The sequence below is a fragment of the Balaenoptera musculus genome, chromosome 6 (genome assembly GCF_009873245.2).
Source record: "Balaenoptera musculus isolate JJ_BM4_2016_0621 chromosome 6, mBalMus1.pri.v3, whole genome shotgun sequence".
Classification (NCBI taxonomy): Eukaryota; Metazoa; Chordata; class Mammalia; order Artiodactyla; family Balaenopteridae; genus Balaenoptera; species Balaenoptera musculus.
The window spans coordinates 79,160,580-79,174,989 of NC_045790.1; the positions used below are offsets into that span (position 1 = coordinate 79,160,580).

Sequence of the window (14,410 nt, forward strand, 5' to 3'; positions counted from 1 at the left end):
CAGGCCTTAACTTGGCCTAACTTAACTTAGGCTCTGGGAAAACCAGAGCTTGTTGGGCAAACACGTGGCCAAGACTGTATTACAAAATGGAAAGAGCTCAGCTACCAGGCCTTCGGGGTTTGCGGACTTATCCCAGATTCAGAGTGAACTCATGTAACTTCTGAGGAAGGAGCCCACTCTGTGTTCAGTCAGTTCAGATGGCCTGTTGGAGTGACCCTTGGTAACAAACAAAGCTGGTTACCAAAGCTGGTTATGCAGACCACTTTGGAAAGGGGGGAAAGGGTGACTGAAATTCCCAGGTAGACTTTGTCCTTTGGTTTTTGTAGCCAAATCTGGATTCTCAACTGAAAAGCAGGGGCCAGCAAATACAGGAGGTAAGGATTCTGGGAGCTGGGCTCTGTGAACTACCCAGTTGTTCAGAGGACATCTCCCTCTCCTCCATGTGCCATGAGGTTTAGCTGACTTACAACTGAATCTACTAACCTCTCTGCCCTTTTTTTATGCTCTTTCTCTCCTTGCAGAAGGAAAGCGAGGAGCCCTTCAGGTTGTGCTCTGGCCCTTTAGGGCCCTTTTTGTTGTCAATTCTCTCCTCTCCCTCCTGAGCACAGTGTGTGTGTGTGTGTGTGTGTGTGTGTGTGTGTACGCACGCATGTGTGCTTATGATCTGTGCCTCATGAGCTTTGGCTCGTGCAGCTAGTCTGTTTTTCCTGAAAGCAGTTTGTGTGCATGCTCCATGCTTGTGTGTGCTCCTGCAGACATCCCTGGAGCAGTGTGAGAATGTATGTGCCAGCATGGTGCACATTCAATGTAGCATGTGTGTGCTTATACTTGTGCTCAGTTTGACTCCGCCAGATACTGATTGCCTTCCTCTTTTCCTACTTTGCACAGTGTGTGTCCATTTTCTACTTATTGCTGCAGATTGGCATATGCTGTAAACACTTGCTGAGCCCAGCATGCATACACACTTTGTATTTGAGAGCAGGAGTTTCTGTAGGCTTTTTGTACCTCTTGCCTGGGGCCTAAATGTGTGCTTTGTGCTTCTGAGCAGGCTTCCTAGCCTCTCTCTGAGCACAAGCTTCTGTAGACCTGTGATGTGGTTTTCCCATGCCATGTGAATGCATGGTATACTAATGCTCTGTGCCTGCAAGCACTGGTTCCTGAAGACAGTAAGGGTTTGCTTTGCCAGTGGTTCGGGCCCTAGTGAATACTGAATCCTCCCCCAGATGGGTGTGTGCACATGTTCTGTAGCTGTGTGTGCAGGATCTGTGCTCACCTATGTTTCCTCAGGTGCAAGTGGTGTCTAAGAATGTACCTCCTATAGGCACTTTGTCTAGACCTCCTCTCATTCCCCCGGCCCTCCTTCTGTGCCCGGCGTGTGCATGCTCTATGCTGTGTCTGCAGGCTTCTGCAGACCCATTGTCCACTCTAAGCACAGGAAATGTGTATGATCTGAGCTTGTGAACTCTGGCTGCCAAAGGCTTTTTTGTGACTTTGTTTCCTTAAGCCCAGTGGTTTCTGGCAAACATCTAATTCTAGGTAGGAAATAAAGATCTGCTCAGTGCGGTGACTGTTTCCAAAGGGAGGATAAGTTCTGGTTGGTAGGATCTGGGGATTTAGGGATGGGCTACCCCTCACAGGAACCTTAGGAGGCTTGATTCAACCACTTCTGGCTGCCTTTTGGGCCTGGCCCTCCCTCTACCATATCATCCCACTCATAGAACCAGGACAGCAGGCAGAAGCAGCGAAATGTGGTCATGAAGGGCTGTAGGCAGTAGACAGATAGGCTTGATTAGAGTACAGGCAACCTGAGAAGGGTCTTACTGAAAAGGATCTTAAATCCAAAGTTCATCTTAAGCCTACTGCTGATCCAGAGTCATTCTTACCCACTTTTACATCACTCATTAACCTGTCCTACCTCTCCTTTTTGTACTCTCGCCTCATTTTGTCTGTAACTTTTCCCATCTTTAGCCCTCCCAAAACTTCGCCCCCTGTCCAGAGCTTAACAGCTTACTTCTGCCTCCCTTGTTCTGGAGCTCATTTGCTGAGGATAGTTAGCTGGACCCAGGTCTCAGGAGGCAGGGAAGTTGTTGGGAGTGGAGGGGTACAAGGAGGGATGGGAAACCCCAGACCCGCTAGCACTAGGTCTGTTGAGCCTAAACAGCAGGGACCATTGGTTCACAGCATGGACCATTGGTTCTCTGGAGAGCCCTGGCAGCTTTGGAACTCTCTCTGTACACTGCTTGAAGGATTTGCTTTGGGTTTTTTTTACAGAAACCTTTAAAACGTGTTTTCTAACTGTTCCTTCCTTGAGTTATTTGGTGCCTCAATTTTCAACTTCTTATTGTAGAGCTCATAAAATTCACCAGAGTGATAATCCGAGTGTCTAATCTGCCCTGGGTTCTCTTGTTAAATAGAGCTTATCAAATGTAGACTGTACTCAGTGTCAGTGAGTTAGAGCTTCAAGGAACCTAGGCCAAGTCAAATCACAAGATGAGATAGGAATCCAGAAAGACCAGGTCTGACTCTGGGGCAGCCAACAGAACTTAGGAATATAGCTGGAAGAAGACTGGACTCCATGTGAAATTGTCCTTTTGCTTTAGTGAGGCGTGGAAGCCTGCATGGACCCTTCTCCTGGCTTTGGCTTACTATTATATATACCAGTGGGTTGTGTGAGGGCCTGTAAGTTCTGGCAGCTCTCACATTCCCAGTGGACCTTAGTCCTGGGATCTCTGTGAGCTTGGCCTTACATCCTCCCTGTTCACTGGGGAGAAGGGAGGTGAAGTACCACTCATTTCAGCAGCCTGCTTGTTGCCCTGGCTGATCATGGAATTGGCTTACACATCAGGCTGGTTATGTCACCACGTGGTGTATGTGACCTACAGTGCTCTGAGCTTCCTACTTTATTGCTCACTGCTTGACCAAAGAAATACGGCAATCTCCTGTCTCTCCCAGGATCTAACTTTTTTTCCTCTCTCTCTCTTTAAAGATTGCAGATGATGGTGATACCTCTTTGCCCCAGTGGCTCCCAGAAGGGTAAGTGTTGTACTACAAGGTTTCTGTGGATCTTATGCTGCTTCTAGCTTTTCCCTTGGGAAGCAGGAGAAACAGCTTCATCAGCTGGATTCTGGGGAAGGAAGAGATTCCACTGTAGAGACTGCTTGGTTCTCTGGGGCAGAGGAGAGAACTCTGCAGACTGATTCCTCAGAGACAGAAGAGAGAGCTTTGCAGGGGAGGGAACTTTGGGGCTCCCCTATCCTTACCTCTGGAATTTCTGATGTATTGCATCATAGTGGTGATATACCCTTTATGTATGGGAATGAGGAAACTAGAAACACATCTGCGTTTAGAGACAGTTTCCTTCTATTCCACTGTTGATAGCGTCGCTGATTAGATTACTCCCTGGGCTCCATCCTGCTTCAGCTGTTGTGAGTCACCTACTTATTCCATTCCACTGTAGTGAAGACGTAAGTAGCGTCCCATAGGAGCTCTGTGTGTTCTGTCTGGGAGTTTCAGACCCATGTGATCGCACCAGAGAGGCATTTCAAACTGCTCGACTGCTGCCTGTAACTCACTGACTGTGCTTGAGAGAGAAGAGCGCTTAAGCGCCTGCGCCACCCACACCCGCACATACACTCCTCAGGAGCGTGAGAACGTTCCTTCCCTCCTTGTCCCACGAAGGCCTTCGGACATCAAAATGCTCAGTGGCTGCCTCCTCTTCCTCGTCACCAGGGAAGAGAAGAGATTAGGTCATAAAGTTATCTACTATATTTTTAAGTGCTCCTTTTCCTTGTGATTTGTCTTTTTTATAGTAAGAGCTAAACATGTGAAAGAGCCACCCTTCTTTTGTCAAAAGCTCACTTGTGTTGCAAAAAAAAACTTCTCGGCTTAAGGAGTGCATTTTATAGTTTTCAGAATTAGCAAAAAACTTGTGGCACCAGTTGCTTCTTCAACAGCCCTTCTTCAGGGCTTTAGCTTTTTTCTTCAAATACTTTTAAAATCCATACATGCCGGTGGAACATATCCAGGCTATTTTTGAATGGAGCCATGCAGTGATTTTCTAAATGCCTCCCTGTTGTCTTCTTTCCCTTCCTTCAGCTTAGTCTTTGGAAGTTGTCACAAGTTTCGATCTACCATAGGTGTGGTAGTCTCATTGAGAACAAAATTCACTGCCTGTATTCAGGAAGCTAGATTATTAGAAATCAGCATATCGGGTTGCCTGTTCCAATTCCTGGCCTTGACCCAATTTGTGGCTCCATTTTTGACCTATATAGCTGGCAGTACACACTTATTCTTCTGTGACATTTCTCTTTTCAGACCAGCTGTGGTGTACAACCCAGCCACCCTGATTTCCCCACCTCGTTGCTTTCATTAAAACCCAAGTACATGAGTTATTTTTTTATTTATTTTTTTTTATTTATGGCTGTGTTGGGTCTTCGTTTCTGTGCGAGGGCTTCCTCTAGTTGCGGCAAGCGGGGGCCACTCTTCATCGCGGTGTGCGGGCCTCTCACTATCGCGGCCTCTCTTGTTGCGGAGCACAGGCTCCAGATGCGCAGGCTCAGTAGTTGTGGCTCACGGGCCCAGTTGCTCCGCGGCATGTGGGATCTTCCCAGACCAGGGCTCAAACCCGTGTCCCCTGCACTGGCAGGCAGATTCTCAACCACTGCGCCACCAGGGAAGCCCCATGAGTTATTTTAATTGAAGCTCAGAATAGCTTCCAAAAGGTCAGAGAGGTTTTATAGTTCATCCTCCTCATTTTATGGAAGTGACACCAGGACCCAAAGAGAGGAAGGAAGTTTGGCAGAGGACATGTAGTGAACCTAGTAGAAGAGTTGGGGATGAAATCCAGGTTATCTCAAGGTGAGAAGGGTGTTCTTTTGGGGAAATTCTCTGTATTTTTATTGCATATTGTTATGGAGGAACAGACAAACAACAACAAAATTAGTAAGTATAGAAAAGGTATAAAAGTTTTAGAAATCTCAAGTTTCTCCAGCTGTAATTTTTTCCTGGTCCCTGTTGATGTGACCATAGGGCTAGGCCAGACTCTGAGGCACTTTGCTGTTTCCTTCTTAAATGGTCCTTTTTCCCCCAAATGATCTTTTGGAAGTCTCTCATCCACTTCCCCTGCCTCCATTTGACTATGCAGGCTCCTCTTTCCGTGGAGACCCTTTTTCTTCAGGAGGCTTGGATAGGCAGAACTGGTGACTCTTTTACTCAGGTTGGAGAAGGTCTCCTTCTACATGTTATTGTTTGTCAGTCTTGCTCACCTAGGCAGCAGCTTTTCTATAGAGCTCTTCCTGTGGGCTCTGTTCTAGCACAGGTCAGCAAAGACTTATCTTGAGTCTGGCCTGAGTGTAAGGAGGAGCTATCTTAACCACCAATTCCCACCTTGCTTTCTTGAGCACAAGGGCCTTCAAATAAACAAAGGAGCCTTGGACTGGCACAGTGGGATAAAAGAGCTCTCAATCCTTGGCTAAAACCTCAGAAGGAGACACTGAGAGCAGATTCCATTGTTTGTATCCCATGGCTTTATTTCACTCACTTTCTGTCCTCCTTACCCCTCTTAAAGGCACACGGTGGAGGTCAGTTCATCTTCCTCTGAGGAGAAGATGAGCAAGGAGGATGGAACATTGAACTGCCAGTAACTCAAGGTGAGACTAAAGGTCCTGATATATTTTCTTCTCTCCTCAGGCCAGCTGGAGGGCTCTATGGCATTGACAGCATGCCAGATCTACGCAGAAAGAAGCCACTGCCACTTGTCAGCGATCTGGTGAGTAAGGACTCTTGTGAAGGCTTAGGCTGTAGCCTTGGGATATCCCCCACTGGGACTTGGCAAGCTTTCAGGACTGGAAGTGGGGCCTTTAGTGACAAATATTAGTCTGATGATCAATCATTTAAAGCTTTACTGAGACTTCATGATGGCTTCAGTAGGACCTTACATTACCTCACTCCCTTGTCAGAGCCCCAGGTTCTTCATTAGCTGAAGCTCCTACTAGAATATTTGTAGCTTGGACCCTCAAAGCTGGGCTCCAGGGTCATCTTCTAGTTATTCATCTCCTCTAGGTATCTCTATAGCCTTCTCTGATGACCTGTAATGGAAACATCCTCTGGTCCTGACCTAGATAATTGAGATTCGTGTGTGATGGGCATGACAAATGTGACTCCTTCTTGGAGGTCAAGTGAAGTCTCCCAAGACATAGGTTTTCTAGACTATCTCTGTACCCTCGTGTCTAGCATTGGGAGGTAGTGATAACAATTTGTGGAATTGAATTGATACAGGCTTAGGAGTTAAAGCTGATCTCAGGACCTCCAGCATGACCAGAAGCTCCTATCTGGGCTCATACCTCCTAAGGCAGAATCAGCTCAAGGAATTTTCTGTGGTTTAGTGAGTAGTGGGGGTAGAGTGGTACCCAGGTCATCTCAGAGTCTCGGAGCCAGATATTCAGTAAGACTTGAACCCTTTTTCTTATTACCATTTTCTACTCCTATTTTCTTCTTTTTTTCTCCCTATTCAGTCTATTTTGTTTTTTCTATCCACTCCTTTTTTGATTTTTCCTCCTTACTGTGCTCTTTTTTCTCCACCAGTTTCTCCCTACTTAATTGACTGAGTAGAAGTATCCTCTGCCATTTTCTCTTCATCATTTCTTTCTTTCCTTCTTCTTCCCCCTGCTATTTGTATCTTTCCCTTTTTCCTCCTTTCTAATGCACCTCTTTTCCCACCAACTCTTCATCAAGCTGGTTGGATGAAGATAAATTCTGATGTCATCTCTTCTTTATTATGTCTTTCATTGTCTTTCATCTCCTCTTTTTTCTCTTCTTCCTTTCTTTTCTTCCTACTTTTTCTCATCTTCTCCCTCCTTGCTCACCAGCTTTTTTTTGTTTAACTGATTGGATAGCAGTATCTTATTCACTTCTTGTTTCCCCTCCTCTGTCTTTTAACTTTGCCCATATTTCGCTTTATGGCATAACTCGCCTTCTAGGCCTTGGGCCCTGGTCTGTCTGGGTTGAAGACAGTTTTTAGCGGCTAGAGGCAGAGGGGGTTGGGACATGTTTCCTACTTTGGACTATAGGGAAGAAACCTCTCAGTTGTCTCTGAGCTTTCATGCCCTTGTGGGGCTTTAACATCATGTTGTTCCTTTCTCTGCTCTCCTCTGCACAGGCTATGGTAAGTGTCTCCAGAGCCCCTTTCTGTGCTTTATAAGAGTCCATATCCCAAGCCACCTGGGCACATCCCAACTGTTCTGCCCACTTAGGCTGATACAGTGACTTCTGTCTGCCTAGTGTCCCTGCTTTAGGGAAACCATGTGCCTCTCCAGGGGCTGTCCCTGAAGCTTGGGCTTGGCAGATTCATGGGCCCCTCTATATAAGAGCCTGGCTAGCAGGGCATCATAGCTGTCACATTTAACCCCCTACCCTGCTTGATTTCAATGAGGCTACATTGCCCCTTTCACTTTCAAGTGCCCTGTTCATTTGGGCTTTTGGCCTCCACAGCTTCCTGGGATTGTGTGGGCAGGGGGTGGTACCAGAGAATAGAGGATATAGTATAGAATCATAGTTCCCAGTGATGGTTCTTGACTGTGACTCTGTCAGAGTTGTGTGTCTATCCTATTCTTAATGACCTGTTTCGGACTGTAATTCTAAACTTTTCATTTTCCTTTGCCTTCCTTTAAACAAGGAGTTTCTGTGGGGTCAGATACCTAAAAACTCTTTGGATGATAGGTACCCTGAGAGAAGTGCTGTTCTGTCATTGTTAGAACAGTCCGTGAGGGCCTTGGATTTGGATATTGACCTCAGGTGCTTATTACCTATTATCCATGGCAGTCCCCTGTGAATGACAGTAAAAATAGAGAGAACATAGTGAGTTATCATCAAATAGCTTTGGTCACTGAAACTCCCTCCCCAGGGCTTTGCCTAGCCCTTGGTAGTAGCCAGGGCTGACAATAAATCTTCTCTCACAGTCATTGGTCCAGTCCCGGAAGGCAGGAATTACTTCTGCAATGGCTACACGCACCTCTCTCAAGGATGAAGAGCTGGTAAGTGACCCATGGGCTTTCAAGAGTCCACTGGCCTATGGTCCAGTGAACATCTCTGTAGCCAAACTTACTGGGAATTCAAAAGTGTTGGGCACACTCTGTTAATGAAACAGATAGCATCAAGTTTTCTACACTGGGAGAGGCAAGGGTCCAGACCAGGGGTAAACCTTAATCTCACGTTGGAGTATGTGACCACCAATGTCAGGGTTTTATGGTAAGCCTAGTACCCTTTGTTTCCCTAAAAAAGCCTGAATACTGGGACAAGGCTCAGGCCCAGCATTCAGGTCAGACCTATCTTGGATGACCAGGAGCACATGATGTGGAGGGCTTCTTTCTGCCAGGCTGGGCTGTGGGCTGAGCCAAGCTAAAGCATCTCCTCCATTGCCAGAGGAGAAACTGGGGTCTTGAGAGCCCTGCAAGGGTCTTAGTTCTGGTATCTCCCAGCAGAGAACTGAAGTCGCTGGTGGGTTATGGGAAATGTGTCTTTCAGAAATCCCATGTGTATAAGAAAACCCTGCAGGCCTTAATCTATCCCATCTCGTGCACCACACCCCACAACTTTGAGGTCTGGACGGCCACTACCCCGACCTACTGCTATGAGTGTGAAGGCCTGCTCTGGGGCATTGCCCGGCAGGGCATGCGCTGCAGCGAGTGTGGAGTCAAGTGTCACGAGAAGTGCCAGGACCTGCTCAATGCCGACTGCCTGCAGCGTGAGTGTCCCTGTGGGGTGACGGGTGGGGAACATGGGCAGCAGGGCCTCTCCAAAATAGTCTGGCAACAAAGAGCTAGGGTGGCTGGGACATCATCCCTCTATTCTACCTGATTCTGAAGTTCTTTCCTTTTTAGAGAAAGTAGGGTCCTAAGTCAAGAGACATTGCCATTCCAAATAACAGGTCTTGTAGCACTCTCTTGAGCACCTTTAGGAAAAATCTGTTGAGCTTTCTATGGTCCTCTGATGGAGATAAAAATCCCTTCCAGGATTCAGATGATCCCAGAGGCTATGCTTGAGTGTTGTACACACCATGGTGGCCATATTGCCCAAATGACTAGAGCATGTTTAATCAGCCCAAATGACTAGAGCATGTTTAAAACTAATGAGAAGAGAGAGTTCTGTGAGGTTGTAGGCCTCACAGAGGAACCTCCTGAGGTCTAGACCCTAGGACTCAGGGAAGCTGGAATTTATTCCTTGCTTATAGTTGGAACATTTAGACAACAGTGCCAAGAACAGAAGTTTCAAATGGATTAGGCAGAGGTCCAGATGGAGAATGTGCCACACTCCCAAGGCCCTTGCTAAATATGTGACTTGTGCTCCCATCATAGAATGGGGAAAACAGGAGCAGGAAAAGCAACAAGTCTCTGTCACAGGAGGTGGTAGCACTCCAAGTTCTTACCTCCTTGCTCCACTCCTGCTGGGCTTGCGCTGCTATAGCTAGACCCCAGGAAGAGCAGGGGTAGGGGATGTGGGATGTGGAAAAGTATTTTCTCACCCCTCCAGGTCTTCAGGTGTTACTCAGAGCCAAGCCATAGCAATGAAAGCTTCAAGGATTGTGGTAGGAGAAAGGAAGGTCGCCTTTAGACTCACAGCACTTCATTATCCCAAGGAAAGATATGTGACATAAAAGGGGCCCAGGAAGAAGCCTCGAGGAATTGTTGACTTAAAATGTCTTTCTTTGAAGAATGCTAGATTGGTGCCAGGGGCATGGCTATAGTAGACATGAAGAGACAGGCAGAACATAGCAGAAGTTGGATGCTGGTGATGACTTTGCCCAAATCCATCATGAGGGGGCGACAAGCACAGGTGCCAGCAGGCCCCTGCTTTAATTGCGAGAACTAGCAACTGGCTGCATAGGCTGCTTGCTGGAAGCCTCTGAAATGGTGCTCTGTAGCCAGGGTGTCCATCTTCCCTTTAAGAACCTTTCAGAGGTCCCAGTCCAGGTAAATAGCATTACATGGGATATGCTAAATGGCAAGAGTAGGTTGCAGCCCAGGTCATTTTTCATTTATCAGAAAATATCTTCTGACTAAGGCTTCTGTGAAGCACAGAGTGGAATTAAATGCCCTTCTGTAGGCTTCACTGGACAGAAAAACTGCTTTCCATCCTCCCAGGGTTAGGCTGCAGATGTTGACCTTTGTCCTTTGCTCCAAGTTTTGTAGTTAAGGCCTAAGTCTTTGGAGACTGGAGAGAGGTTAAGAGACAGTCTGTAGGACCAATAAAGGAAGGATGGGTCCTCTGCCCTGAGAAGCCTGGTTGGTGAAATACACTGGAGGAGTCTGTGTTCTGCTATAATCCTTAGGACAGCAGAGGAAGCTTACTGACCTTTGAGATGAGCTGGCTGGGGTCATGGCTGGTGAAAATGGCCCTTGGCCTTGCCAGGATAATAATGATGGTAACAATAATAGGGACTGTTTATTACTCAATAAATAAAGCATCTAGCCCAGTGCTAGATGGCAGGCACTGGGCTAGATGCTTTATATATGCTATCTAATATAATGCTTATTACAAATCCTGAGAGATAAGTGACATTCTCTTCTCTTAGAAGAAGCCTACTTACCCAGCAGGGAGTAGCGGAGTCAGGATTTGAACTCAAGTCTGTCTGATACCAAAGGCCATACTTTTCTCACCATACCACACTATTTTCTGAGATTAAAGACACTGGAGCCATGGGGCAGAACCCAGCTATGTGCTGTGACGAATTCAGAGATCTGTATCATGGCTTGGCATTCAGATGAGATTGGTGGAGTTGTTGTGCCCATCCACAACCCCTCCCTGATAACTGGGATACCCATTTTGATATTTTGGCCTTAGACTTGGAGGGTATCTCTCAACAAGCATGCAGATGGAAGAAAGACAAAGACAACTGCAGACTGAGCTACATTTTTTGTTTTTCTTTTTTGATGAAAAACTCAACATATATCTAAATAGAGAGACTAGAATAATACACCCCCATAACGATGATCAACTTTTTGCTACTCTTTGAGTTGCGTTTTAAACTCCACTGGTTAGGCATTAAACTCTAGCAGGCCCCACAGAGATCAGCTTTTCCCAGAGACATACCAGTGTCTTCCTAAGCTTCTCCCACTGCTCAGTGACCTCTCCCAGGCCCCATTCTTCATCCTGATCCTTGGTCTGGTAGGTGGCCTGTTGGTTACCCTACTTTCTGTCTCTGGCCATTCTTCAGGGGCTGCAGAAAAGAGCTCTAAACATGGAGCGGAAGACCGGACACAGAACATTATCATGGCCATGAAGGACCGCATGAAGATCCGAGAGCGGAATAAGCCGGAGATCTTTGAAGTTATCCGGGATGTCTTCAATGTGAGCAAAGTTGCCCATGTGCAACAGATGAAAACAGTGAAGCAGAGTGTGCTGGATGGCACCTCCAAATGGTCGGCCAAGATTACCATAACTGGTGAGCAGGCCAGAGTTTGAGAGGACAGGAGGGCCTTGGCTATGGGGAGGAGCCTGGGGAAGAAGCATCCTGAGTGTGAGGGAGCAGGGGCTGGGGAGAAGGAGCACAGAATGAAGGAAGAGGGAGGGCCTCATTGTTCATCACTGCTCCTCTCCTAGACTCTGATGCCAGGGGGCGCTGGGAGAGGCAAGACTGGCACCTGCAAACAATATGAATGACTGTTACAAGGATTTGGTAACAGTCTGATATTATAGACTTGGTTAACAGTTTGATATTATAAGAGCAGGGAGGGTGGGGGTAAGGGGACAGGCAGGAGATCAGTGAATAGTTAACCAGTGATTTACTAACTGGGTGGATATGGCTGAAGCAAGCATGTATCAGAGCAGATAAGGACCTATTGGGGTAAGTGTAGGGGTAAGTGGTCAGTTAGGGTCCAGTGGGGAGGTAGGATTCTTGGGCTAGGCTTTGAGGGAAAGCCTCGTGGCTTAGGGCTAAGGATAGATGTGGAGGAGTGAGAAAATCTGCTCCTGTGCAAGGAGCAGATAGAGGCTGCTCTAAGATGGGAAATATGAGTCATACTTTGGAGGGCTTATGACTTCTGGAGTGTACTCTGAAGCCTCCTTCTATGTGCATTTGGGTTGCAGTGGTGTGTGCCCAGGGCCTACAAGCCAAGGACAAGACAGGATCCAGTGACCCTTATGTGACTGTGCAAGTGGGCAAAACCAAGAAGCGTACCAAGACCATTTTTGGGAACCTGAATCCTGTCTGGGAGGAGAAGTTCCATTTGTAAGTCATAGTGGGCTTTGTCTTACCTGGGACTGTGTATATTTTGGGAGCAGCATTAAATCTCTTTTTTCTGGGCTTGGGGTCTAAGAGAGATGGGTCAGAGGCAGTGGAGAAAACCCATTTCTCACATACTTCAATTGGGTAGCAGCTATTCTTTCTCTGGGTTTCTTCTCATGGACTGTTGTATCAGGGTTACTGTACCCAAGCCCTGTCTTAACTAGGGCTATTAAAAGGGCCTTTGGGTGTCCCATACTGCTTTTTCTAGTGCTAGGAAGATTTTATTGTACTACTGCTGAGTGACAGAGCCAGGGACTGCCCACCCAACTGTGTACCTTCCAGCCCTGCCTGCCATCCTGCCTAGGAAGGGTTAGTCTCTTCTAGGGAGTGGGGAGGGAACATCTTTGTCCTACAACTGGATAATTCTGGCTTGAAGATGGAAACCTGGGATTTGGAGAATTTTCCATTTTCCTTAAGGGCTCTGCTTTTCTTTCTGCCTCAGCTTTCACTCCCTACTCCTTTATTCATTATCTCACTTTTTTATAGACTATTTCATATGACAGTGAGGGATGGTTGTTGAAAAACGGCAAGCTCTAGCCGAGGACTTGGACTAATGTCTGGTAAATCCAGATGCTTTGTCACAGCCCCTAATGCCTAGGACCAGGACTTTGAATCAGCCAAGCAGGCAGCTTATGTAGAGACCTTTTTCTGTTGGCTCCTTGGAAGGGGATTGGGGAAAGGGATTGGGACCTATAAAATCAGTCTCTAATCCAGAGGCAGTAGTTACTGGGGGGAGCACTTGTTTTTCAAGAAGCTGAATGGTTCCTGCTTGAATATTACCTATGATTAATTCTAAATGAATTGGCTGTATAGTCAATTTTGCCCACTTTTATCATTTAGCAAGCAATTTGTATTCTGTATAAGACACTACACATGATGTTGTGTATCGAAAAATGTATAAGACAATCCCTGGCTTCAAGAGGCTGATTGATGATTTGTCGATTATTTTTCAGAAGACCAGTAGCTATACTATAATATTTTAATGGAATGTGCAAAGATATTATGAGAACATAGGGTAAGGAGCAGCAGATTCTGCCAAGTACAACTTTTGGATATGGCAACAGGGATCCAGAAAGCAACTGCTGGGGAAGGAGAGAGTGAGGGAGGAACCTGAGCAAACTACCTCCTCGAAAGCAAACACCATAGAGGAAATGATAGTTCAAGTGGATATTAAAGAATGATAGAAATTCACCAAGCTCTTTTCGTGGCGCCTCGGTGGCAGTCGGCCACTTCCGAATGAAGCTGAACATCTCTTTCCTGGCCACTGGCTGCCAGAAACTCATTGAAGTGGACGATGAACGAAAACTTCGTACCTTTTATGAGAAGCATATGGCCACAGAAGTTGCTGCTGACGCTCTGGGTGAAGAATGGAAGGGTTATGTGGTCCGAATCAGTGGTGGGAACGACAAACAGGGTTTCCCCATGAAGCAGGGTGTCTTGACCCATGGCCGAGTCCGCCTGCTACTGAGTCAGGGGCATTCCTGTTACAGACCAAGGAGGACTGGAGAAAGAAAGCGCAAATCTGTACGGGGTTGCATTGTGGATGCCAATCTGAGCGTTCTCAATTTGGTCATTATAAAAAAAGGGGAGAAGGATATTCCTGGACTCACTGATACTACTGTGCCTCGTCGCCTGGGGCCCAAAAGATCTAGCAGAATCCACAAGCTTTTCAATCTCTCTAAAGAAGATGATGTCCGCCAGTACGTTGTGAGAAAGCCCCTAAACAAAGAAGGTAAGAAACCTAGGACCAAAGCACCCAAGATTCAGCGTCTTGTTACTCCACGTGTTCTGCAACACAAATGTCGGCGAATTGCTCTGAAGAAACAGCGTACTAAGAAAAATAAGGAAAAGACTGCAGAATATGCTGAACTTTTGGCCAAGAGAATGAAGGAGGCCAAAGAAAAACGCCAGGAACAGATTGCCAAGAGACGGAGGCTGTCCTCTCTGAGAGCTTCTACTTCTAAGTCTGAGTCCAGTCAAAAATGAGATGTTCTAAGAGTAACAAATAAATAAAATCAGACATCAAAAAAAAAAAAAAAGAAAGAAAGAAATTCACCAAGCACATTCTTAGACAGATGGGGGTGTTAGGTAGAAAGCTAAAGCATATATGACCAGATGGACTTACCATGA

At 46.5% G+C, this 14,410-nt stretch overlaps 2 protein-coding genes across 2 annotated transcripts in view; both read left to right on the forward strand.

Moving 5' to 3' along the window:
- Positions 1-14,410, forward strand: part of LOC118896836 (protein unc-13 homolog B-like) — a 56,872-nt gene that overhangs the window by 17,636 nt on the left and 24,826 nt on the right. Inside the window, exons 2-9 of the mRNA XM_036855291.1 lie at positions 522-544; positions 2,987-3,033; positions 5,689-5,767; positions 7,157-7,162; positions 7,956-8,030; positions 8,521-8,740; positions 11,210-11,437; positions 12,082-12,223. Of these exons, the coding sequence (XP_036711186.1) occupies positions 522-544; positions 2,987-3,033; positions 5,689-5,767; positions 7,157-7,162; positions 7,956-8,030; positions 8,521-8,740; positions 11,210-11,437; positions 12,082-12,223 (820 nt within the window). The remainder of the gene's footprint in view (positions 1-521; positions 545-2,986; positions 3,034-5,688; positions 5,768-7,156; positions 7,163-7,955; positions 8,031-8,520; positions 8,741-11,209; positions 11,438-12,081; positions 12,224-14,410) is intronic.
- On the forward strand, positions 13,512-14,303 carry LOC118896837 (40S ribosomal protein S6-like). Its single transcript, XM_036855293.1, has one exon. The coding sequence runs from the start codon at positions 13,517-13,519 to the stop codon at positions 14,264-14,266; it is 750 nt and encodes a 249-aa protein (XP_036711188.1). The 5' UTR covers positions 13,512-13,516; the 3' UTR covers positions 14,267-14,303.

Excerpts from the sequence above, each read along its gene's own strand:
- LOC118896837 (XM_036855293.1), top strand. The coding sequence starts at position 13,517 with ATGAAGCTGAACATCTCTTTCCTGGCCACTGGCTGCCAGAAACTCATT.